Raw genomic sequence first — 27,487 nt, 5'->3', positions numbered from 1 at the left:
AGTAAGAATAGTGATACCAACCCATGTGAAATAATGCGCATTGAACCTTGGCCCTGAACTTGATATGTTAGTAGCCCAGTGTCAGCTGCCAGCAGCTGTAATTGTAGACATTCAGTCTGTCTCTCTGGCCCTGCAAGATTTCCTCTGGGGTTCTTAGCTGAGCTCAGTTTGGCCCCACAGGGGACATGAAGCAGTGTCTGGAGACTTTTTTGGCTGTTAGAACTGAGAAGAAGGCACTGCTGGCCAAGTATAATGCTAAGCATTCTAGAATGCACAGGATAAGTTCTACACAATTTTGATTTTACAGTCAAAATGTCAGTATTACTGAGATTGAGAAATTTGGAATAAATAATGCTAACACAAACACATGGGGTTTGCTGATTTTCCTTCATCTTTAGTAATAAAAATACGTTACCACACTAACAAGTTTTGCACTTAAAGAGGCCTCTGGCATTTTAAGAAAACACAAGCCTGTGCAATCTAGACACTGCTGTGTAACTAAATCTGAATTTGATAAGAGATAGCTAACACTTTAAAACTGAAAAGGTGTCTTGAATTCTAAAAACAAAGTAAAAGGCTTTCCTCTCTTAATTTAAATAGACAATTCAAACTGTAGACTGAAGGAGCAAAGGCTAGATTCTGTTGGCTTTAATTTTTACGAGTAATGTAGCCTAAAATGTGTTTCGCTGGGTTTGACTAATTTGCTAAGTAATTGTTGATATCTGACTGGCATGTAAGGAAAAGGAAATTCATACACTAAAATTCTATGTATCAAAATTTTACTTCAAATCAAATTAAAATCTAAAGGAAAAATAGTAAGTGTAGTTTGCCAGAAAATACAAGTAAAATTTGGTATAAGTAAGCACTTATACACCAAGTATTGGGAATAGGATGTTGATGATAATTTTAAGATGGCATGGGCATAAAGGGAATTGGCATCATGGGGCACTTTTCAAAGCTTGACTCACTATGTTTCCACGTTTATCCATTATTTTTGGTCATGTCTTCTTAGAGGATTGGTTGCCATGTGTATTTTCTATGCACAGAAAAGAACTAGAAAACGCACAAAATCTTTTTTTTTTAAAGATTTATTCATTTTATTACAGCCAGATATACAGAGGAGGAGAGACAGAGAGGAAGATCTTCCCTCCGATGATTCACTCCCCAGGCCACAAGCAGGGAGCTGGATGGGAAGTGGAGCTGCCGGGATTAGAACCGGCGCCCATATGGGATCCCCGGGCTTTCAAGGCGAGAACTTTAGCCGCTAGGCCATGCCGCCGGGCCCAAAACGCACAAAATCTTTAATCATGTCTTAATGTCATCACCAAAAGATTGTGATACTGGAAAAAACTCATATTCTTTCTACTTTAAAATCATAAAAAATTACACATAAAAACATTTCTGAATTGAGTATGAATAAAGAAAGAAACAGAGAGAGAGAGAAAGGAGAAAGAAGAAAGGAAGAAAGTAGAGTTGGGAGGGAAGGAGGAAGGAAGGAAGGAAGGGAGGAAGAAAGCAAAGAAAGGGAGAGAAGAATGAAGCAAAGGAGGGAAAACAAAACTTTGATTTTGATTTTTTTAACCTTTCATTTATTTGTTTTATTTAAATGACAGCTATTCAGAGAGAAGGAGGAACAGAGAGCAAGATCTTACATCCTCTGATTCACTCCCCAAGTGGCCCCAATGACTGGAGCTGAGCCGATCTGAAGCCAGGAGCCAGGAGCTTCTTCCCTGTCTCCCACGCATATTTAGGGTCCCAGGCCACATTTAGGGAGTTGGTTGTATCTGGGATACAAACTGGAGCCCTTATGGGATCCTGGCGCATGCAAGGCGAGGACTTTTTCCACTAGGTTACTGTGCTGGACCCTGATTTTGACTTTTGAAGTGCAGCTTTTTTTGGTTTTATTTTTTGTTTTTTAAAGATTTTATTACAAAGATATACAGAGAGGAGGAGAGACAGAGGAAGATCTTCCATTCGATGATCCTGGCCAGGAGCCAGGAAACTCCTCCAGGTCTCCCATGCGGGTGCAGGGTCCCAAGGTTTTGGGCTGTCCTTGACTGCTTTCCCAGGCCACAAACAGGGAGCTGGATGGGAAGTAGAGCTGCCGGGATTAGAACTGGCAACCATATGGGATCCTGGCGCGTTCAATGCGAGGACTTTAGCCGCTAGGCCACGGCGCTGGGACCTGAACTGCAGCTTGTAGGATGGCTTCTACAAGCTTTGTGACATTTTTGCTCAGGGAGAACTCATCAAATAGTCATGTTTCATGTTCTTCCGTGGTGATCTTTGTCTGAAATTTCCAGTACTTCATGCTTTCATAGGATACAACATTGTACTTCATTTTTACTTAAACATGTATTCCTTTATTCATTAAAACTTTTCAACACTGAGTATAGGCCAAGGCTGTGCTTAGGAGCTAGCGTCCAGACTGGTGAAGACTGTCAACTCTGGAAGTGTTTCTAAGTAGGGACTAACAGGGACTCAGTTCAAGTGCCATAGTGGAACCAGTGAGGAAGGATACCTCAGGAGGAAGCAGTTGTTTCTAAGGAAAGCCTCACTGTGTAGGAACCATGTGGCCTGGGCATTGTCAAGAAGCTAATTTGCCCCATGAAGACCATGGTAAAGGGCATGACTTGTCAGAATACAGCAGAGGAAGTACCGAAAGTACCAGCTGATGTGGCTGGAGAATAGGCTGCGTGCAGAGAGGCTGGGAAGAGCTGGTATGGAGAGGCTCCTGGCTTTGTGCTACACCACCTGTGGGCCTCATGTGAGCTAGATCAGGGAAAAGCCAGGTTGGACTGACTGTTTGTTCCAACTGGTGCAAGCAAAAAGTAGAGTGGGTAAGGGTGGATTGGGCTTTGCCACAGCATCAGATGGCAGAGGCTGGCACTGGGGGATAAATCTGTCAAGTTAAACTGCAGAACCACCTAGAGAGTCCATGATGTGGGAGTGGCCTAGTAGGGAAATAGTGGGCACCACCCTCTTGGGTTACCACTCCCACTGGAGAGCACAAAAACCAGGACAGAGGCAGGGGTGGTTAGACAGAAAGGCATCTGCCAGTATGTGTGTGGGCTGGATAGTAGGGTTGATTGGGTTGAACTAGGTTTCAATGCCCACTGACATGTACGAGAGCTAAATGGGACATGGGACAGACTGAACAAGTCTGCGGTACATACTGGCAAGCATGAGAACCAGGGTAGGGGGCAGGCCTGGTGAGGGTTATGGGAAGTCGCCCCAACTAGGCTGTAGCTCCCAGTGGTTTGCGTGAGGGCCGAGTATGAAGTGGGCAGGATCGGGCTGGACTGCAACACCCATTGGTTCACATGCAAGACAGGGCTGCAAACAGAACTGACCCAGCAATTGAAATGACCAGCATGTGCATAAACTGATTGGGGCGATGGACTGTGCCAGACCCTGTACTGGCAAGCACACACAAGAATCAAGTCTGGGATCATCTCAGACGAAGTTTCTTTGGAGATACCCCCAACTAAACTGCTGATCTCAGAACCCCAACCATGAAGGGACTATGTCAGCCAGTGGATTCTGAATAGATCTCATTGTGCTTGGAATGGTGAGATTGGCAGCAATTCAGACCTGTTGAACTATCAAAACTGCTTGAGCATGACCCTTGGAGCATGCCTCACATCGGGGATCTGGGATGGGTGGGAGGCTGGGTGGGAGGCTGGGTGGGGCTTCTCCCTTTATTTCTCTCCTGACCCCAGATAGGAGGGGGAAAAATGATGATATTAGTGTGGAAACAATGGTATTACCCACTTTCCTGTAGCCTTTGACCCTTTGCACCCTAAGGTACTAAGTAAGAATATCAATCAATCAATAAATAAAGTAAAAAGAAAAAGAAAAGTAAGAGGCAAAAAAAAAATTGTGAGACAATATTTGGCACCTTGAGCCTGCTGAACCTGTAGTCCTATTTCAAAAATAAGAAAGATTTATCTCAATTGACTAAAACAGAGTACCTTGCTCTACCCCTAAGACTTTCAGCTTCTGTATTCTTCCGTTCTGTGTCTTTTTATATCAAAATTTTTAATTAAATATATAGGCTCAAGAGATTAAAAAAAAAGTCATGTGCTAATGTCATAGTCTAGTATTAAGGAAGAATGGGGAACCAAGCTAATCATCTCTATCTCTGTCTAGTGTCACATGCTGCAGTAGCCACGATCAACCACTTGGACACATCCTTGTCACCTTCCTCTGTGTTTATACAAATGCATGGGCACCCCTGTTTACATAGGAGAGGTGTTTTTCTTCCTCCTCCAAGTAGATCATGTGCAATCATGACTCACCAACTTTTTTTTAGTTCAACCGTATGCAGTGAAAAATTCCTCCTGGTCAATATGTGCTACTCTACTTCATTATTTCTTCCCAATTCTATTACTTTAACTTTAAAAATATTTTTGAATGCAGATAACCTTTCACTGTTCTTTTAAAATGTTTTTTATTAGTTAATTTTATTTATTTGAAAGAACTAGACATACTTTCCCTTTGTTTTTTCACTCCCTAAATGCCTAAAAGAGTAATGGTTGGGTAAAGCTAAAACCAGGAGCCAGGAAGTCATTCTGAGTCTCCCACCTGTGTGGCAGGGACCCAAGTATTTGAGCCATTACCTGCTGCCTCCCAGGTCAGCATTAGCAAGAAGCTAGAATGGAGAACAGAGCTGACACTTGAACCCTGGCCATCTGAGTAGGGTATGAGACTCCTGAGGAGTGGCTTAACTACTCCACCAAACACCTGTCCCTACTTTTTTTTATTTTTAAATAACTTTTAATGTCTGAAAACTAGTATGCACTGTGGGTTCCCCCGGTACTGTTGCTCTATCGGTGGGCATCTGGGTTTTGTAGTTTTCCACTCCTGCCAGCAGTGCTACAGTAGATGTTTTACACCTGCCTTTTTAGGTTCCCGCCTGTTTTCCAATACCAGTGACTCTCAAGGGTGGAACTGCGGAGTCAAAGACTCTCCCACTCACAGTGCCAAAGCCAAGGATGTGTTGGAGGATCCACTTTTGCACAGTCTTGCCAACATAGGCTATTATCTAACTTTTGCATTTTGCTAATTACTTAGATGGAAAGTGCAGTATCTTTTTGATTTTTCATTTGCATTTTATTTATTGGCTATGAGGTCAAATATCTTCCTAATCTATTTGGCCGCTATATGTTCTTGACTATGATTTGAACTTTCTCATTCTTTCATACTTTCAATTCCTGATGAATGTTTCATAATTCAGAAACATATTTCGATCTGCTTTGGTATTTATTTTCTCACCTAGATTTCAGATGGAAAGGGGATTTCTTCCTGAAATTTGACAGTAACAATCACTGGAAATACTAAACACTGAACCAAAAAAATGAGAGAAAGATGCATGTTTCTGAATCAGTTTGTTGAAAGTCAAGGGAAGACTTAATAGATTTGGTCAATGCTTTCCAAAGAGTCAGACCTCAGAGCTTGGCTGCATTGGCCAGAGGCATGGACCTGTGTTGTGTGGGTGAATGGCTTGTGGCATCATGCTAAAGTCCTTCCCAGAGGCCTGAATTTGGGTAAAGACTAGAGGGCTTGACAAGCTTAAGCCTGCCTGAGATCTTTTTTGCTTTCTAGCCCTTTCCTTAAATTTGTCTTGGGTGGAAAGTTGCACTTTATCCCACTTTGTGTTCATTATGGGTGTCTTCCATTGCCATTGTCAAGGGAATGGATTTACTGTTTTCCCCACATGAGTTGTGAATGCAGCACTTTATAAATTTGGGTGAGTATCTAAGGAACAACTCAGGAGTCTGTCCACTGCTGCTGACTGCATGCCCAGCTGTGTCTTTCTTACTCCCTCAGGGGCTGTGTGGATAAAAAGAGATCCAAGAAAAAAAAAAAAAGGAAAGAGAGAGAGGGAGAGAGATCCAAGAGTCCTTGGGAATAGGTGGGGTGTGATGGTGTCTCAGGAAGACTCAGATAATCAAATACTTGTGTTTGAATAAGAAATCCAGTTTTTGAAAGTTGGCTTTTTTAATGTTTTGTTTTATTTTTAGTGAGGAGAGACACATCTATTTGTTGGCTCATTTTCCAAATGGCCACAATGGTAGGAACTGAAGCCAGGAGCCAGGAGTTTCCTCCAGGTCTCCCACATGGCTGCAGGGGTCAAGGACTCAAGCCATGCTCCTTTTCTCATTCTTTCACAATTTTTAAGACCATCACAGCAGGGAGCTGGATTGGGCTGGATCCAGCTCCCATCTGGGGAGCTCTGCCTGCACTGTGCCATCCTGAGAAGAGGTGTTTTAGCATAGCAGTTAACACGCTGCCTGAGCGTGTCCCACATGAGAGTATCTGGTTCAATCTTAGATTCCTTGCTTCCATTCTGGCTTAGTGCTAAAGTGCCTCCTGAGAGGGAGCAGATGATGGCTCAAGTGGTTGGATCTTGCCACCCATAGAAGAAACTCAGATGGATTTCCTGGCCCCTGGTTTTGGTGTGGCTCAATCCTGGCTCTTTCCAGCATTTGGGTCGTTAACCAGCAAATGGAAAAATCTCCACCTGTCTCTCTGCCTTTCAAATAAAATAAATATTTTCCAGAAAAGAGGTAAACAGATGGATAAAGAATCTACCTTTTCAAAAAAAAAAGAGAAGAAAATTCATTTCTCAAGTCTACTTTGAAAACGGGGAGGAGGAAAGGAAGAGAAAGGTGAGGAATTGCATCTTAAATGGAACAGGTGTTGATTTCTATTAATCATTTTGAATTTAGAACAATGTGTTACCCTGAAGTTTCCTTTTAGCATAAGTGAGAGCATTTCTCTTTTTGCTTGGAGCACAAATATATGGCCGGGAAGTTTGCCTTTTGTGTGTTTTTGAGAATTTTATGTGTGTGTGTTGGGGGAGAGTAAGGGTTGTGTTATGATGCGAAGGTGGAAGAAGAAAAGATGATGATTTGAAGGTTTGGATGACCCAGGTATTTCTGGCTTTTCTACATCTATTCCTGAAGCATTTTTCCTTATTTTTCCCTATGCAGTGGGGGAGTTTACTCAGAGAAGGAAGTTCCTGGAGTCTATACACCAGGAACGTTACATATTTTTTGTTTTGTCTTAGCCATTTGTTTAATTTTTATTCCTAAATTTGGGTCTGTTATGTTTCCATGACTTTATTTTTGGGTTGTTTCTGTGTGACTTGTATCTTATTCAATATGCATCTAGGTTGCATGTGTCAAACTGTGCCTTTTAAGAGCAGCAAATAGTGATCAGAAATGGGAAAAGTACCCAAAGTGCCTTCTTCTTAAGTTTAGAATGTACGAGATTGGGCAAACAGATGTGTGAAAAATGTTTTGTATCTTCTACTTGAAATTTTAACTGGCATTCTCCTCTGTGGTTTTGAGAGCGGTGACTTAGAGCTAATAATACAACAGCCGAGGTCATGTGACCTCTTGTCGGAGATAAAAGCTCAGGTCTGCGACACTCCTCCTTTGGTTCTGTGTCAGGCTGCCCCCAGTGGAGTGAAGTTCTGAAGCTGCCCCGAAGGAACGCATCTACCACTCCATCTGTAAGGAACTGAAGCTGCTTTATTTCTGGTTTTCATTCATGCTCATTCCCTTGGTCTACTTCTAGAACAGTTTTTACAAATATTCTATATTGTTCACTGTCAAACAAAACTCTCTTTATTGATATGTTCAAACACCAACGTTGAGGTTGGAAACTAGAACACTGTTGTGTGCTAGTGACATGAAGAGACAGCACGGGTACACAAGTCCTTGAGTTTTCAGCTTGTCTGGATGGTGGACGGGGTCTGCTATCGATGTCTTCAGGTACCAAGTGGGATTGGCCCTGCTAGGGTCATCATCATACCATGAGGAGCCTGATTCATTTTAATCTTTCTCTCTGTACTTCCTTGTGGCTTTTCTAAAGAAGTGGAGATTTAGGGTTTGTTTTACCTGAGAATTTTTGGTTGATTGAAAGCTGGCTTCTGGCTTATTGTAGTCCTTGAAGGAGTCAAGGTATTAAAAATGGAATAATGGCATCGATACATTCAAATGGTTACATTTTTTGTCACATATTATTTCCTGTCCTTATCAGTAATAATTGCATTGGTCATGTGTATTGGCCATCTTACCTTCAATGCTGCAAGAAGAGAGATGTCTCCTTGCACAGTATCAGAATCAGTGTATAGACTTACTGTGTAAGGCCATGATGGTTAATTATCACACACTGTTTATTGAGTGTTTACTAAAGAAAGGCAGTGGTGATACAAAGAATAAAGCCCCTTGCAATCTAAAAGAAGTTAGTGGCAACAAATCACACAACTAAAATTACGGAATTAAAATACAACAGATTAAGTGCTACAATAATTTGAAGTTTCCAGCTCTCCCTGGTCTTTATTACATAATCTTCTGCTGTTCATTAAGTCTGTCGAGTAGATTTCATTCTGATGTTATGAATTTGCTGTGAAGATATTTGGTCTATTGTGCGATTCAGTCTCTCAGGAGACTTGTTAGTAGGAAGTATCATTAGTGTGAACTGGCAAAATAAAGTTTTGGGACATAAAAAACCCACAGCTGATAGCTTTGAATACAACATCCCTCAAATATGCCCACTTCGGGAGCTCAGCCTGAAAGTCCAGTTGGCTTTACACAGTAATTAAAGATGTGTCCTGATGAGGTGGCATTTTTGCTAGCTAGCTCAGTGAAATAATGTGCTGAAGCAAGCTTCTCTCATAGCCCTGGGCTGTTTCCTTGTAACTTAAGGGAACAGGTCCTACTCATCTCTCCAAATGCCCACAGCTGGCAATACCCTCTGGAGCAGCCCGTGGGCATAGGTTGAGCTTGCGACTAAGAAACATTGGGTAATGAGGCTTCTTCAAGCATGCTGGAGTCATATGCTGAGGTGTATAGCAGTCCTGGACAGGTCTTTCTTACAAAAGTGAAAAATGATCATTTAAGCTTCTGTCACCCCATAAATGTGTAACTGATTTGAATTTCTTAAAGATTGAACTATATAGTATTTGGTTAACTATCAGGTGCCACATACTTTCAGCTAATTTTGATATTCTATAGAATATTGGTGGCTTCTTTAGTGCATAGCCAACCTAAGGGTTATCAGTATGTTTCCTTCTGTGGTAAGCAGACAGTCACATTGTACACATGGAAGAATGGTAAGTGGAAGGAAATGGTTCCAAGTGTTTGTTGATGTTTTTATTTAAGAGTGTTCCACTTCCCTTTTTAGCCAAAGTTAAAGTTTGGTCAGTCACACATCTTTCTTTAGATTAGAGTCACTTTTAATAAGTGTGTAGGAATTTGGACTGTCTTTTAAAAAATATTATTATTTTCCATGATACAGTTTTGTAGATATAGTGATTCTCCCCTTTCGCCTTCCTTACCATTCCCCTCCCACCATTCCCTCCCCAGATCCCTGACATTATTAGGGTAGTATAGTCCTTTGGTAACAGTTACAGGTTTAACATCCTGCTATTTAAGTACATCATGGCATTGTAGGCATAGGCAAAGTAGAACATCTAATACTATATTGTCAAGATATATTTAACTGTTTCACTGGGAGTCCGGCTTTTATTCAGGAGTAGAGATGCACACTGCAGCATAACTTCACTTCCCAGTATGGTAGTCTCCTTTATACAACCCATTTATTAGAATATATGTATATACTTGGACTATCTTCTAAGTGGCAAATTTTAAAACACCCCAAAAGGCCAAGTGCAAGGATTTATTTAGTTACAGCTTCAGAAGTATCTTCAGATAAAATTCTTAGCCAAAAATATAAAAGTATTTATTCAACTGATTAGTAAACTCTCAGACTGAGTATTACAAATGTAATTTTTCTAGCCATGTTATCAAATGAAACCACAGCTTTTAAAACAGTGCTATTGGGCTCTGTGTGGTAGCCTAGCAGCTGGAGTCCTCACTTTGCATGCACTGGGATACCATATGGGCACTGGTTCTAATTCCGGAGGCCCTGCTTTGCATCCTCCTCCCATTTGTGGCCTGGGAAAACAGTCGAGGACGGCCCAAAGCCTTGGGACCCTATACCCACATGGGAGACCCAGAGGAGGCTCCAGGGTCCTGGCTTCAGATCAGTGCGACTCCAGCTGTTGGGGCTGCTTGGAGAGTGAATCTTCCTTCTGTCTCTCCTTCTTTCTGCATATCTGACTTTCCAATAGAAATTCAATAAATCTGTTTTAAGCAGTGCTATTAATAGTAATGATTCATGTGTTCTGGACACATTCAGAGGATCAATACATGTTTACAGGATGGTATTCGAAACATTTTCCTCAGAAACATCAACTACAATTATATTAATATGTGGTTTATGGCTCTTAGTTCCATTTATAATGCAATTTTAACTGAAATTTTTACTCTATTCAACATATAGTGATAAGAGTAATGTATATATTAGGTATATGGGGCCAAAAGCCTACATTTAGATAAAATTAAGGCACATAGCATGACACCTGTTATTCTGGTGCTGTAAGCAACTTGGTGAGGTTCTTAGAAATGAAACTGGGGAGTAAGAAGACAGAGTTTTGGATGTGACCTAATGACACAAAAGCACAGAAATGAAGAGGCCACAGCTGAGGAACAGTGCGTGGGACAGCCTGATTGGTGTAGAGGCTTTCATGGGAAAATCTGACTAAAATCTTCCCTTGTAGTCAGCTGTGGGAGGTTTGAAAGCTAGCATAAGAATTTTCAAATTTGGGCTTGAGAGTTGTCTAAGGCAATGTGCTCAAAATACTAACTCGAGTGTTGTATTGTTGTATAGATTGGCTGATGGGAGCGAAGAATGCAAACAGAGATGAAACTAGTCAGGATTGTAGTAGTCAGGCTAAGTGTGTAATACTAGAAGCTTGCATCCTTTTCATAGCAATCAGAACTGAAACGGACAGACAAATGTCATAGATGATGCAAAGATGATACCAAGGAGGCTTGATCTTCTTAATCCTAGGGGATTAGTTAAGCAAATATTACTTGAGCAAATCTTGTTAAAGAGAATTTGGGAGACAAAAGCTCATCCTGTGCTCTTCCTACTGCTTGTTGTGGAGCAAGTGAAATTCCCTCCAGACCTTGGCCTTCAGTAAATCCCAGCCCTAGTGAGCAGAGGGTTTGATGAGAGGCTCGGATAGATAAGATATCAAGGCATTTGGGTTCCTATCTAATGCCCACATGGGGTCATGTAGTCATGTTAAAACAATGTAAACACTGTAACATAATGAATTTGCATTCAAATCTCAAGGCTATCCTTTGTCAACCATGTGAGTGTGGGTAAATCCTGTAACTTTCTAAGCTGTGTTTTTCTTATTTGGAAAATGAAAAACATGCCATCTTTGGTAGAGAAAGCGAGAGTGAACGTCACTCTTTACAATCTCTTGAGCTTCTATTGTCATCTTATGCTTTTTGTTTGTACCCTTTATTGAGACGTTCAGGTGACTGGGTTACTATTTCTGGAGATATTTTCTCATCAGTAGCTCTGGGGACAAGTGCATTTTGCTGTTGGCTGTGAGCTGCCCCTCCATCATCATGACAGGAAAAACTGAGGCTGCTAGAGTATACAAAACTGGTTTTCTTCCTTCTGTATATTTTAGGAAGGAGGTAAGACATGTGACCAAATAGTCATGATACTAGGGACAAAGTAGTGAGTGCCTAAGAGTGGGCCAGGTGTGGATAAAGTACTGTGTGATGCCCACGCCAGCACTGACAACAGTGCAGAAGGGGCTTTATTGATTTCCCAAGCACACTTAGAACTCTTATATTGGACTTTAGAGTTGATTTATGCTACTTAGCTTCCTGAAAAATAACTGTTTCATGCCCTTGCCTTCAAGCTTAAGCCTTAAGGCCCCTTCATCAACTTGGAAAACCCCAACTCTTGGGTGATCACTCCACTTGAGTTGAATGGAGATGTGATCCAAATGGAACCACGGGTTCTTCTTGGCCTGTGCTATTACGAGGCTCTTGCTGTGAAAGGCAAGGTATGGTGAACCCAGTTTCCTAAAGACATCTAGATATTTTAACATAAGCGGCCAAAAGACTTTAACGTAACTATCATATACCATTAAAGAAAGAAAAATATGTTGCTAGTGAATTGTATGTTGTAAGCAGCATCCTGATGCATGGGATGTTAGAACTGGGAGGCAAAAGTGTATTTTATATTAGATAAGCAAAGATGGAAAGATGCATGCAGGTGGGAAGGGCTGTTCCTTGTGAAGTGAGAGTGCTTTGTTTGCTCTGGTGGATTGTTTTTGTATGCAAATGTCCTCCTACAAGGCCACTTTTTCCCTACTGTACTTTCATTTCCGTCTCAAAGGCTAGAGGCAGGTGACCTCAGCCCCAGAGAACCAGTTTTAGAATAACACGGCATGTTGTGCTCTGTGTTCAAGCCAAGGGTTTAGGATATGATGATGTAGAGCACCCACTGTTCTTGGCTTTTGAAATCTCTGCTAGACTTCAAGGACAACAGGAAAAAACTCACTGAAGATCCTTTCTGTTCTACATGGGATTCAATGATAACTTACGTGCAAGTCATTAACAAATAAACCCAAAATACCTCCTTGACAAAGTTGCATGAGAAGTAATATTTACGACATCATGATAGATTTATTAAAGAAGGTAGGGTTCCAGTGAATAAGCTGTTTATGTCTTTAATTTCCACGCTTCTAGAATTGACTTATGCTAGCTTTTTTTGTATGCATTCAGAGATAATAATAAATCCAACAGTAATGAGATTAGCTCAATAATTTTCCTTTGGGAGAATAAATGTACATATTTTGAAGTTTATATTAAAAGGATTCCTGAGTTATTTTTAATCAAGTATCATGAAGAAATTGTGACTAAGTTATAAATCTTACAGTCTTAAATCTATTATTTAATACATAGGAAATTTTAATTTTAACCCTCTTTCTTAAATCTATTTTTATTCCTTTATTCCTTTTGAAACTACATTTTTGTCTCTGGTTACATAGCCAGATTTGTTTTTCTTTAAATAATACCGTATTAACATAACCTTTAAAAGAAGCCGTATAACTTTTACGTATTTGTCACCAATGCAAGATGTGGTTAGTAAAAGGCGAAAGATTTATACGATTTGAAGAGAAACCAGAGTATAAGATGTGGTTAGTGATCTGAAACCATATCCTGGTCTGGAATCATTTTAACCCATGGTTATTAGTGCCATGGAGCCAAAGCCTAATCCATGGGAATGATTGACAGCATACACTAAGTGGATGTGGATGCTGAATGCCTCTTGAATTCTACTTGCCACATTGTCTCTACTATTATTGAAAAAGGCATAAGACAGGAAAGACTTTCATGTGTTCCTCTAAGTTCATATGATGGAAAGTCAAGCTCCAGTGCAATAGAACCAGGAGGTGGAACTTTTAAGAGATGATTAAGTCAGGCAGCAGTGGGAGTAGGGCCATAAGCACCAGGGTAGATGAGTTTGCCCTGCCCCTCCCTTCTTCAGACTTGCCCTTCCAATGCTACTATGAAGTGACGTAGCAAGAAAGCTGTACCTTCTAGACCTTGCACTTCTTAGCATCCAGAGCTATAAGAAATCAAGATATATTCTGTAAAAATTACCATTTATCAAGTGTATTTATATTTATTTTTATTGGAAAGTCAGATTTACAGAGAAAAGGAGACAAAGATCTTTTGTCTGCTGGTTCACTCCCCAAGTGTCCACAGTGGCTGGAGCTGAGCCAATCTGAAGACGGGAGCCAGGAACTTTTTTTGGGTGTCCCACATGTGTACAAGGTTGCAAGGATTTGGATCATCCTTTGCTGCTTTCTCAAGCCACAAGCAGGGAGAAGGAAGGGAAGTAGAGCAGCTGCAATATGAACAGGTGCTCATATGGGATTCCAGCACATGTAAGGCGAGGATTTAGCCAGTGTGTAGTGGCACCAGACCTTCAGTGTTTTTTAATAGATTCCAGAATGGACTAATTAAATATAGGCCTTGTTGCCAGATTAGCCTTAGCTGAAGCCTAGCAACTGGAGGCTGGGTCCCATGTCCTGTGAATGCAGGTCATCAACAAGGCTGGATCCAGTGGGTCAGAGGGTTTCTCGGGCAGATATGGAGCAGTCTGTCATGTGATTCAGCTCTGCATGTGAATTTGAACGGAGTCATCCCTAGCCAAATGTTGGCATAGGCAAGGCAGCCATGAGACAGCTTTTGATGAGTAGTTTAACCCATACCTGCAGAGAGCTGCAAAGATCTCACCTGGCCAGGGAGGAAGCACAGTTCCTTCATTCTAATCAGACCTGTCATGATTTTTATTTATTATGCTTATTAAAATATTTTCTCCATTTCTTACTCCTCCTATGTCCCAAGGCTAGAAAAGGCACATATATCCTTGGTAAATCCTTGTGCACAGTGTACTTAAAGGGTACTGCCTGACCTGGGTATCCCGTGCTAGGCATTGGAGATGTTACAAGGGAAATAAAGAAATTTACAACAGTCCCTCCTAAAAATATATCTATTTTACATAACTATTGTCTTGTTGGCAAATCCAACTTCAAACACCAAAATCTAAATATTAACCTTTTCTTTTACTTTTCTTTCACTCTTAAAGTAGATGGACACCTTAGACCAGCTGGGGAAAGATTATAATCTTGGAGAGGTAAAAGAGGATATAACACATTATTGTTTTCAGAAATTATTACCCTTCCATTTCAGCAGTGTGCTGAGATATATCAATGAGAAGAACGTTCACATATATAATCTAATTAACATTTAATTGTAAGAGCAGGTGTCTGTTATACAGACGAAATAATTGAAATCAAATGTACTTTACAACTTGGTGCAAACCCACTACTATAATTCCAGATCTTGTGAATTCAGATGTAAAGCTCTTCCAGTCTTCAGTGGTAGGAGAGAAACAAAGTTTATGTGATGGAAAACAGAGCCAAGTTCATGAAATTGGTTCCTAATACAGTAGAATCTGCTTTACAAAAACTGATTCTTCAGTAATTTTGCTCACTGATAATTGTGTTCATTAAAAAGTATGTTTTTATTCTTCTGTAATACCTATTTCCACGGTAACTAGGCAATTTGCTTTTATTTTATTACTCTTCTCACATTATCATCTGTCACTTGTATTTTTTAACTTGGTGCTTACCCCACCCTCTTTTGATGTTGACTTATTTTTATTGGGGAATATTGGTGAATTCCTTTCTTTTCAAATAGATTTATTTATTTCGAAGAGTGGCAAAAAAACAAAAACAAAAACAAAAACAAAAACAAAAAAAACCCGAATAAACCCAGAGAGAGCTTTTCCTTTACTATTTCAGTTTCCAAAGGCCCACAGGAGCTGGGGCTAGGCTAGCAGGAAGCAGGGAGCCAGGAGTTCCATCCAGGTCTCCCTGTTGAATGCAGGGACACCATCACTTGGGCCATAGTCTGGTGCCTTCCCAAGTGCCTTAGCAGACAGAGCAGGGGACTGGATTAGAAACAGAGCAGTTGGGAGTTGAATCTGCCCTCTAATATGGGAGTGCTGATTTAGGCTGCAGCACCTCAATCCTGGTCTCTGGCTAACTTTTCATCCAACTCCTCTTTTGCCTGCCCCTTGATTCTGAAATAAAAGGTTCTACCTTCTGGCATAAGCACAATGAAGACCCAGCCTCTAGTACATGAGCCTCAGGGAGAACCAACAGCTTTCAAACCGTAACACTCCATGACTGTGATGATATGAAATGAATGAAATGATATAATTGGTATTTCTCTGAACAATAAAATTGAGCATGCTTTTCTAAGGTTTATTAAATATTTGTTGTTTACAAAAAGACCATTTGAAATAATTGGCTTACACTTTCTGTTGGGTTATTTCCGTTTTTAAAATTGGTTTGTGGGAATTCTGCGTATTTTGGGAATGATTCTTCTGGTATTTATACATGTGGCATATACTGCCTTCCAGATAGTGGCTTATCATTTCATTTCCATTTGATTGTTTGATGAAAGGACAGTCTTAGTCCTATCCATTCTTTCATTCATGATTTGCATTTATTTGAGTGATAAGAAATCCCTTCCCACACAGAGGTTTAAATATAAAGCCCTCTAGATTGTCTTCCAAAACGCTCATAGTTTTGACCCCATGAAAGGTATAAAATGCCTAATTTAGCTATTTCTACATGGATGACTATTTCCAGACACTTTATTAAAAAATCTTTTCCTCACAGTTGTTCAAATGCCAGCTTTGCTATAAGTTGTAACTTACATGACACTGATTTCATGCATCCTCCAGAGAACAGACAATAGGCCAGATGCCAAGGCTCCAGGCCATGCTTCACATAGTTTCTCATGATAGTACAACTTGAGCCTATTTGAGGGATTTTCTGTTGCGTGACAGTGACATCAAGAACCCAGACCTTGCCCGTGTCATCCACTTCCAGCACCGTGTATGTAGGATGTTTTCGCAGGCTGTAGCCACTTCACATCCAAAGTGGCAAAGGCCCTCCTATCTCAGAGTCTGATCTGGAAGTGCCTGCGCACCCCCCAAGCAGTGTGCGTTCTACAGACATGCTCACCTACAGCCCCATCCAGCGCTGTGGGTTCTAAGGAGAGAAGTTTTTAAATCTCTTTATTCACTACTGAGTTTCAAGATGAGCACTTTTCCTTACGGGTCCCTATGAGGTACAAAGCATTTAAATAAATAAACAAAAGCAGGGCCTGGTGTGGTAAACTCGTGGCTTAAGTCCTCACTTTGCATGCACCAGAATATCATGTGGGCACCAGTTCGTGTCCCAGCAGCCCCGCTTCCCATTCAGCTTCCTGCCTTTGGCTTGGGAAAGCAGTTAAGGACAGCCCAAAGCCTTGGGACCCTGCACCCATGTGGGAGACCTGGAAGAGCTCCTGGCTTCCAATCAGTTCAGCTCCGGCCATTGTGGTCATTTGGGGAGTGAATCCACAAAGGATCTTCCTCTCTGTCTCTCCTCCTCTGTATATCTGACTTTGCAATAAAAATAAATAAATCTTTAAAAAAACAAACACAAACAAAACCACAAGAACCTGTAACATTTACTTGTGAATGGCTTTACTTTTAAAAAAATTAATTAATTTGAAAAGGTTACAGAGAGAGAGACATGGAAGAGACAGAAACACATGGATATGCACACTCACACAGAACAGAGGAGAGAAAGAGAAAGATCTTCCATCTGCTGGTTCCCTCTGTAGATGGTCGTAAAGACCAGGGATGGACCAGACCAAACACAGAGACCCAGAGTTCAGATGAGTCTTTCCCTCGGGGGTAACAAGTACCAAACACTTGAACCATCATCTTTTGATATTTTGCTGTTTTTCCTTTCTTTCTTTCTCCTTCCTTCCTTCCTTTCTTCCTTCTTTCCTTCCTTTTCTGCTTTCTTTTTCTACTTCTTCATGTTTAAAGATTTATTTATTTATTTTTATTTGAAATGAGGATTTATCCAGAGAAAAGCAAAGATAGATCTTCATCTTCTGCTTCGCTCCCCAAATGGCTGCAACAGGCAGAACTGAGCTGATCCAAAGCTGGGAGCCAGGAGCTTCTTCCAGGTTTCTCAAGGACTTGGGCCATCTTCTACTGCTTTTGCAGGCCATGTGCAGGGAGCTGGATCAGAAGTGGAGCAGCCAGTACACGAACCAGCACCCATATGAGATACTGGTGCCACAGGTAGAAGATTAGTCCACTAGGCCATAGCACCGGCTCCATGCTGCTTTTCTCAAATTATTAATAGAAAGCTAGATTGGAAGTGAATCAGAAAGGACCTGACACAGCTCCTATATGGGATGTCAGCATCGCAGGTGATGAGTTTACCTGCTATGCTACAATGCCAGCCCCTGGGCTTACACCTTCACTTCAAAATCAATCAATTAATTAATTAATCAATCAATGTTTAATTATTTTATCATACAATTCCATAGGCTCTCGGATTTCCCTTACCGCTTCCCCAAATCCCCTTTCCACTCCACTGATTTCCCCCATATCTTTACGATAGCATAGTCCTTCATTAACAGTTCTAACTCCATCACTCTGCTATTTTAGTGTATCATAGCATTGTAGGGATGGACAGTGGCAGAGAGTCCACCACCATATTGCCAAGATATAACCAAGAGTTTCATTGGAAGTCCATCTTTGATTTGGAAGTAGAGCTGCATGCTACATTGAAGCTCACATCTGGGTATGATAGTCTCCATTGCATGGTTACTATACATTCCATTAAAGGAAAAGCCATAAAACAAAGTAAACAACAGAAGAAAAAGAAAATTTACAACAACATGAAATTAAATGACATGCCACTGAATGACCATTGTGTTGCTAAAAATTGAAAATTAAAAACCTTGGAGAAAATGATGCTACTGTGTGACTTATGAGTCAGTGAAGAATTTAGTAAGAGATAAGTTTATATTTTTAAAAAGTTATTTCTTTAGTTGAAAGGCAGTTACAGTGGCATGGGGCACACACACACACACAATCACACACAGACTAGGAACTGGTGATCCTATATGGGATGGCAACTTTCAGGCAGAAGCTTAACCACAACCCAGGAACTGGAAAAAAGTATTTACCCTCTAGTTTCCCTGACTCCCAGGAGTAGCCCTGTGCAGCGATGCCAAATTAAACTATTCTCCTTAGTTCTTCTTAACTCCTGTAAGAGAGTACAAATTAAATCAGGAATTCACCTGTGTGACAAATAGAGAATCATTTGAAAGATCATTTTGTTTTTGTCTCAGGTGTCTGATGGAGTCCATGCAGTAGGTGTGTATAACACGAGGGTGTGAAGAGAACAGCTCCCTGACTGGCAGGGCCCGGGGAGCTACCAGCTGCTTAGCAGGGCTAAGTGGATTCATCTCTGACCACCTTGATGCAGTTTTCACTCCCCTTCGCATGGGCACTCAACCACCCCACTATGTAATCTATTGAGGCATTGTCTGCCCCTGTGAGATGGCTTTTACAACCAATGTGAGCTTAAGAGTTAATGTTACTGAGGATGTCCTGGTGAGTAGGCCTTTAACTACACACAGGAGTATAATTAAGTCTGTGCTGTTTACCCATTGCCAGAAAATCTGGCCCAGATATTTATCATGCTTTCTAGGAAATGGCTTGATAAGAGGAACCCTAAAAGTTATCCTGTTACTGTGACCCTAAAGGTCATTCTGCTATGACAAAGAATATAGTTACTGTGACCCTAAAGGCCATCCTGCTATGATGAAGAATATAGCTACTGTAACCATGAAGCCTATCCTGCTAAGGCAAAAAATATAGTTACTGTGGTCTTAAAGGTTAGCCTGTCCTTGCAATTCTTTAGAATATAGAAAATGTAGCTGTTTTAGTTGTTTTCATAAATTTTTAGCTAGAGGAAATACAGGGTGATTTCACTAACATCATAAAGATATATTTTTGATTATTGTTTGATCACTTATGAAGTTGTAGAGCCTGAAGTTGTGGAGGAATGTAATGTTTATAACTTTTTGTCTTAGATCTTCATGTTTTTTCTCTCTTGATGTATTTCTCCCATTTAGTGATAGATAAGTTGAATAAGAATTGTATTAGGAGTGTATTACTGCATAAGATGTGTTGTCTACTGAGAAACTCTTGGTTGCAACGTTGGAATGGATAATGCCTTGCCTAATACTGAAACAATTTGTAGAATTGTCTTTGGAAACACTCACTCATCCATTGTAGAGTTGAAACTTAAATAGAGTAACTTAGCTCATTGCTAACTGCAATTCTTTCCCCCGTTTTTACCCTTGCTTTACTTGTTTGGTTAACAAACTGTGTGAGTGTACAGACCTAATGGCCAACTAATGTCAATTACCCCGATCCCCATAGACCAAGGCCCCAGACCTTTTAACTCATACAAGATAGGGGTCTGGTTGATACAGATGGCGCCTAGGTTATAGCCCAGACCTGAGGAGAGCAGATGAAGACTGGCAAGCCAAGATAAGCAAGGAATGTGGAATCCTTCCTCAATCATTTCTCAAGAAGTTGTAAATTGTGCCCCCCTGAAGCTATGTCAATATGCCCCTAAGAAAAAAACTTTGTACTGCTTCTGTATAAATAAAGCGGACAGCTTTCTCGCTTTGTCCACTACGATCAAGGAATCTGGTGGTCCGTCTCCTTTCTTTCTCTCTTCACGCCTCATCCACGCACCCTTCCCGAGCTCCGAACCTCGGCCGGAGCTGGACTCCGGCAGGTGTCCATTTGTCACTTTATTTTTATGGGACTGGGGAGAGACAGAGAGATTACTACTAAATGCCTGCAATGGTGTATGGTTACAGCCATAGTTGGGCACAAAGCACTCAGGTCAAATCTCCCATGTGGATGGCAGGGACCTTGTGATTGGAGTTATCACTGACTCTCTCCTGAGTAGGTCTGCACTAGCAAGAATCTGAAGTGAGGGGCTGGTTGGAGCCAGGGATGACAGCCAGGTGCCTTGGTAGGGGTGTGACATCTTACCTGTGAAGCCAAAGGCCCACCCACCCATCACTTGGTTCTTTGACTTCTTCATGTTCCTTCTTGTAACTCCTCACACATTCAAGAAACGTTTTACTTTTTTTTTTTTCAATGGAGAGTCATTGTGTAAATCAGATTTTTGTTACTGTGAAATACCCAAAAGGAGCTGCTTGGGATGGAAGAGGTGTATTTCAGGTCATGGTTGAAATGTGCGGTTGGGTGGCTCCATGAGTGTGGCATCCGATGGAGTCTGTGCCTGGTAGTGTGTGTGTGTGTGTGTGTGTGTGTGTGTGTGTGTGTGTGTAGGAAGAATTACGTGGTGAGTAGGGAGCAGAGGGAGCTAGGCCAAACTCGGTTTACATTACTAACCACCTACATCTGCAAAAACTGCCCTCTCAGGGCATGTCCCAAAAACCTAATGATCTACTGTAGGTCCCTCTACTCAGATGGTATAATTAGAGCAAGTGTCCACCCTTAATCTACCAACTGCGAACACAGCCCTTCAGAATTTGCACATCTGCATGAGTTTGGGGAGCTAAATTCTGCTTAGTGCAGAACAGTTTGTCAGTGTATCTAGTCCATGTGGCTTTGAAAGAAATTAGCTAAATTTGTTATAAAAATTGCATTATGTTTTGTATATTTTGCCTCAAGGTTTGTTGGAGACTGATCCGTTACAAGGAAGAGATGAAGACACAGTAGCCAGTGCTGACTTCTCTAGCATGCTCTCTGAGGAGGAAAAGGAGGAATTAAAGGCAGAATTAGTCCAGGTATGTTTAGTTAAACTTGATGCTCTCTCCATCTTGAGGGTTGTTCTTAGTTTAAAATAAGTCTCATGTTGCAGTTGTATTTAATAAAATTTGATTAATGAATGCATTGCAGTATGATTCATTTTTCCAAGGTATTTTCTGTAATGCTAACTATCACTGTTGGCTACAGAGGTAAAATAAGTGCTTGGTCTGCTTAAGCAGTAATTACTAGTAGCTTTCAATATGCACTATTCATTTTTTTCTGATATCTGGAAGTAGTAAATTGCTTACACACTTGATGGAACCCGTTCAAGACCCTGGTATAAAGGCAGGCTATGTTTAAAGAGTGGTTCTTGGTTTGTCTCAGCATCTTGGCTCAACAAGCACATTGAAGAGAGTTTAACGAAAATCGAATCAGAGAAGCAAAAGAGTAGATCCTTTTGCAGAAGAATTAAGCTCAAGGGTGGAGAGGAAAGCTATGATTAACTGAGGCCTGGTGGATCTTGTGGTGTTGTACACAGGATGTGGACTTGCAAGGAAGCAGATGCAGGACTCAGTCATGAAGGCAGCCCTGTGTTCATGCCTATTGTTTGTGGTGCACACTCTGCCTCTCACACTCAGCCTTATGTATGCTCAGCCTGTGCACACTTAGCCTTGCACGCACTCAATCTTGCACATGATCAATCTTGTGCGCACTCAAGCCTTTCACACTCAACCTGTACACTTAGCCTTGTGCACACACTCAGCCTACTCATTCAGTCTTTTTTTTTTTAAGATTTGTTTATTTTTATTGGAAAGGCGGATATACAGAGAGGAGGAGAGACAGAGAGGAAGATCTTCTGTCCCATGATTCACTCCCCAAGTGACCACAACGGCCAGTGCTGTGCCGTTCCAAAGCCAGGAGCCAGGGACTTTCTCCAGGCCTCCCACATGGGTACAGAGTCCCAAGGCTTTGGTCCGTCCTTGACTGCTTTCCCAGGCCACAAGCAGAGAGCTGGATGGGAAGTGGAGCTGCCTGGATTAGAACCGGCACCCATTTGGGATCCTAGGCCACCGCGCCGGGCCCCTCACTCAGTCTTGAACACATTCAACCTTATGCACACTCAGCCAACAGCCCTTCACTTCCCTGGGGAAAGGCTGCCCAAACCAAATGAGACAGCAGGAGCAGGGGAGCAGAGATGAGCCTTCCTTCATGGTGGGTCCCGGCCTAAAGGGTAAGAAGACCCTATTCCCACCAGCAGTAAATCTTTTCTGCTCAGGCCTGCCCCAAGCTGTGGAGGACGCAGTTTGCATTCCATGTTAATGCCATATCCTTGTTTAATTTCGACTCTTCAAGTCTAGCCCTTTGAGAGTGTGTTTCTGACAGCTCATAAAAGTATTAAAAATGATATAGGTGCTTTTACAAGACACATGCTAAGATATATTTCATTAAATTTTTTAAAGATTTTTTTTATTTTAATTGACAAATAACTGTACATTCTTATGTATAGAATATAGTGCAATGTTTTGTTTCATGCATACCTTTTATACTTATCAAACCAACATACAAAATATCTGTCACTTCAAACATCTGTCATTTCTTTATGAGAGACATTCAAAAATTGTACTTTCTAGTTGTTTTATTTTTTAATCTTTAAAAGTATGTATTTACTTATTTGAAAGTCAGAGTTACAGACACAGAGAGACACAAACATGGAGAGAAAGAAAGCTCTTCCATCTGTGGTTCACTGCTCAGATAGCCCCAGCAAGTCCTCAGCCTCATTTGAGTCTCTCAAATAGGGGTGGGGCCCAAACAGGTCATTTTCTGCTGTTTTTCTCAGGCCTTTAGCAGGAAGCTGGATTGGAAGTGGGACCGATGCCCATTTGGGGTACCAGCATCATAGGCAGCAGCTTTACCCATTACCCCACAATGCCAGCCCTCTTCTAGTTGTTTTAAAATGTTGAGATTTAATACTGTTGACTGTAGTTACCCTGCTGTACAAATAGAACACCAGTACTTATTCTGATTAGCTGTAAACTTGTTTCCCATTGACCAGGCTTTCTGCAGGTCCTCCTCTCTCCTGCCAAGCTCCTGGTATATACTGTTCCGCTTTGTACTTTTATGCAATCAACTTTTTTAGAGTCCCAAAGTGAGTGAGGTTATGGCATATTTGTCTTTCTGTTCTCGGCTTCAAAATAATTCCAATTTCAATAAAAGAGCAGCTTGTTTCCGCAGCATATCCGGAAACAATTTCAGTAAGCATAGTGCCTCAAGTCACACAGCCTGGATTTTTAACTGGATCTTTAGCTGAATTGGCACACATACCAGAATACACTGACCAAAGAGCTCTACCAGATGCTGAAGTAACTGAATATTCTGCAGCCTGAAATTCTGATTCATGATGGAATTGCATCTAAAATTTATGTTCTGTAGACTAACTAACCGATATAACTAACTAAGCTAGAATTGTGTCAGTTCAGCAAGTCTCTGTAACAGACAAACCACTGTAAAGTGCCTTTAAGTTTTCAGGATTTGGGGATGTATGTATATGTACCAATGCACATTTGCAGGTGGAAGATTAGCATACTGTGCCACCAACTACCCCCATTCCAGGCAATTGTCTTGTTGGTTGAATGAAGAACTAAGATAGCTTGGTTTTTCTGTCTCTTTGTTCTACCACCATTCTTTCTCGACCCCAGCTCACAAGCAGCTCCTCTCTGTGTCTGAGGGAAGAGCCTGCTGTGCCTTTCCACCACTTGAATCCCAAGGTACCTCAGGGACCAGCCTATTCAATTGCCGCCTTCGAGTCAGACACATTGATGTGGCCATGAGCCAATGACCAAGAGCAAGGCTTTTTGTAAAAAAAGAAAAAAAAAAAAAAGGCTTGCTTTGCTGCAAATGGGTCTAGGGTGCCAGATATGGTGTCTCCCCTTTGATTTTTTTTTTTTTTCCTTTTCTTGGTCAGTCCACTGCCTCCCACTTCCCGACCTCCTTCTTATCTATCACTCTGCCTGCACACCTTTTTCTAGATGGTTTTGCTATTAATATTCCCATGCGGATGGCCTTGAACTCTGGGCAATTTCATAATTCTCCTTTACTCACATGGGCCAACATATTTTTGTGTACTCACAAGTACAGGCAATAGGAGGAAGACTCCTTTGGGTGGTAGACTTAGTGTGTGTAAGTTTTATCTACATTATAGTGTATATCAGTGCTTAATTTCTTTTTATGCAATTTATTCATACATCCTTTGATGGGTTTCTGAAGCGATTTCACATTCTGTCTACTGGACATAGTGCTATGATGTTTGAATGTCTGTTCTCTATGCTTTGGGAAATTTACTCTGCTGGGGTTCTACAGAGAGCATCAACGAGACACACACGAACACATACATGTCTAGTTGAGAGAGGATTTCTTCGGGTGATTAATTGGCTGATGAGATTATGGCAGCTACGACTCTCAGCTCCAGTGGGAGAAATTCTCAGCACCAGGGGCCAGAGCCTGCTGACTGTTAGGTCTGAGGGCACTACAAACCAATTTTGAGTTGTAAGATGCCAGAGTTGGCATTATTTTCCCTGTGGGACTAATGCAATTGCAGTGAGCTTGAGAAGTTTGTTCCTTGCTCAGCACAAGCACAACTCACTGTTGTCCCTGTAGTCTCAGAACCTTTGCCACACTGTACAAAATGGCACTTGATATGCCATTGCTGGAGTTCTGGATCTGCTGGTCATTAGGTCTAGAGGCTACCCAGACCTATTTTGGTGGAACTTGTTGGATGCCACGTTGTTGCAGTTCACTGAGCACGAAATGAGTTTGCTCCTAGTTTAGTGCATGTGCAGTCCTGTCCCATAGCCTTTGCTTTCCTGCACAAAATGGTGCCTGATTCAGCTCTACTGGGGGTCCAGGCAGTGAAATCCGCCCTGTTTCTGCACTACCTGTTTGGAATATACTGCTCTGTCTTTGTTCCTGGTCAAATCAAGGAAACCAGCAGGATGGGCAGTTCTTTGGGTTCACTTCCTGAGTTCCTAGTCAACTTCCCTTCTCACCTGGTTGCTGGTAGAGTTCTGGCCACTGGCTAAATGCTGCTGGGCTGTCTGGTCATTGCAATACTACCTCGGTTTTTTCTGCTGCTTTGTTGTGTCCATCAGTCTCCAGATGCCCCTCTGCCATTGATCTGTCCTGTCCTATTTTCTGGAATGTGCTGTCTCTGCTTCACCCTGGCTAATGTTTCGCTGTTTGTTTAACTGTGTCCTCACCCTATTCCACTATCTTAATTCTCTCCAAGAGAATATTTTTTTGCAAGCTTTATTTTATTTATTTGAAAACAAGAGAGGGAGAAAGGAAAAAAAGAGAGAAATCTATATGCTGGTCCACTCTCCAATTGACTATGTCCCTTAGGGTCTGAAATAGGCTGAAGCCAGCATCCGGGAACTCCATCCAGACCTGTCATTTGGTGACAGGGTCCAAAGTACTTGGGCCATCTTTTGCTGCTTTCCGATGTGCATTAGCAGAGAGAAGGATTGAAAGTAGAGTAGCAGGAACTTAAACTGGTGCTGCAGTATAAGATGCTGGTATTTCACAGGTAAAGTTTTAATTTGTTATATCACAATGCCAAACCCACCATGAGAAATACCAGACAGCAGAAAAAGTACAGAAGGACACACAAACCAAGATGAAACATTATAATATAGCATGTTAACAAAAGAATGTTGGGTTTGATTTGTACTCTCATTTAGCATTGCTCCTTTGGTGGTTCTGAGTATGCTGTTGCAGTTGCCAGTGTGTGGGGGCCTACTGCTGACTCGGCTTCATCAGGATAAGACAAAATTCTGCTGATTGTGCCTTGTTAACGCAATGCATAATCCTTCTTATGTTTTAGAAAAATTTCCATGAACATACACAAAATGCTGCAGCAACATAAACAGACTATGTTAACATGTTAAGAATTTTGTGAATAGGAAAACCCCAATTATTGTTCCAATTTGATGTTTCTGCCTGCATTGTCAAAGTGGTTACTGTGGATCTAAAGACTCACCATTGGTAAGGCTTCCTAGAGCTGGTAAAATTATTCTTATGTCCTAACAGAAGACATTTGTCTCAACACTTTCCTAGGAATTATGTCTCTGGTAATGCTAGGAACATATCTGTAAAATGACTAGCAGAGTGAGTGATGGCATTTTGTGGTCCAAGGTGGGGTGACCCTTGGAGTGTAAATGAGACTCAGCTGCTGCAGACTTTTGTTTTTCAATAAGAAATCCAATACATGGCAGATGTTGACGGCCTCCAGGCATGTAGGAGACTCTGGGAGTCAGAGTGATTTTGTTCAAACTTATCAAGAAAAGGCTCAAATCTTCCATGCATTCTGAAATCGAAGAAGTAAAGTTAAATACTGTTTACAGAGCAATACATTCCAAAGTATGACAGTTAAAATAAAAATTTTGTGGTAATCTAAGCAATTTTCATAGGCTAAATCAATAATGCATTAAAATCTGGATATTTTACAGAACTTTGTTGAGAGAGAGTGCAAGATTCATTTTGCATTGCTGAAGAGATGTACTTTCTTTTTTTTTTTTTTATTGTTTTTTTTATTATTATTAATTTCATTGCATTATGTGACACACATTTTTTTTTTTTTTTTGCACTGGAATTCCCCCCGCCCCTCCCCAAACCCTCCCCCTCCCACAGTGGATTGCTCCACCCCGCTGTATTTCCATAGTTCAAACTCAGTTGAGATTCTTTCATTGGAGGTTTTGACCAATCGTAAAGTCCAGCATCTAATTGTCCTGGCAAATTCAACGGCTTCCTGGTGAGACCATCTCTGGTCCAAAGGCAGAACCATCAGAGTATCATCCCAATCAAGTAAAAAACTCAACCCAATATTTACAACCATTTACAGCATTATGGCATTAATTGACATGGTATTGATTAACCAATATGTTACTAGGAAAATGCATGTTCTCGACCACAACCTGTGACTTCCCCATAGACATTTCAACTTTGGTTTACATTCAACCATGGTCTATATACCTTAAAATGGCTATAGATTGCTATTCAGCTGTCTCTTGTCTTTTTCAATGTTAGTATTTAGCATTTTATAGCATTGAAGCGTGATTTTGCTGAACCTGGCTGTTTTTCGGGTAGTCCAACTCTATAACTTTAACAGGACAAATGTCAACAGTTCAGGTGAATATTTTTGGGAGGGGTGTGCAGAGAAATCCTCAACACCCCAGAGAGGAGTATCTGATCTTTGTGTCCCACCCAGTGAGTCACAAGTGCATCCCGGCTGGCCACTTCCTGTCTGCTTCCAAGCCTTCCCATCTGTTCTCTGTCTGTCTATTCTAACTTGTTTGTTCGTGTTTGT

At 41.2% G+C, this 27,487-nt stretch overlaps 1 protein-coding gene across 4 annotated transcripts in view; it reads left to right on the top strand.

The window, feature by feature from the left end:
* TPD52L1 (TPD52 like 1) overlaps nucleotides 1–27,487 on the top strand; it is a 103,131-nt gene that overhangs the window by 43,620 nt on the left and 32,024 nt on the right. For 3 of the 4 annotated variants that reach the window (XM_004587218.3, XM_058678784.1, XM_058678723.1), the window contains exon 2: nucleotides 21,052–21,167. In XM_004587218.3, coding sequence (XP_004587275.2) covers nucleotides 21,052–21,167 — 116 coding nt within the window. Of the gene's footprint in view, nucleotides 1–6,563; nucleotides 6,675–21,051; nucleotides 21,168–27,487 lie in introns of those variants that run through there. The other variant, XM_058678680.1, reaches the window with a different exon arrangement.

The sequence above is a fragment of the Ochotona princeps genome, chromosome 1 (genome assembly GCF_030435755.1).
Source record: "Ochotona princeps isolate mOchPri1 chromosome 1, mOchPri1.hap1, whole genome shotgun sequence".
NCBI classification, from domain to species: domain Eukaryota; kingdom Metazoa; phylum Chordata; class Mammalia; order Lagomorpha; family Ochotonidae; genus Ochotona; species Ochotona princeps.
This window is presented reverse-complemented; position numbering and strand designations above follow the sequence as displayed.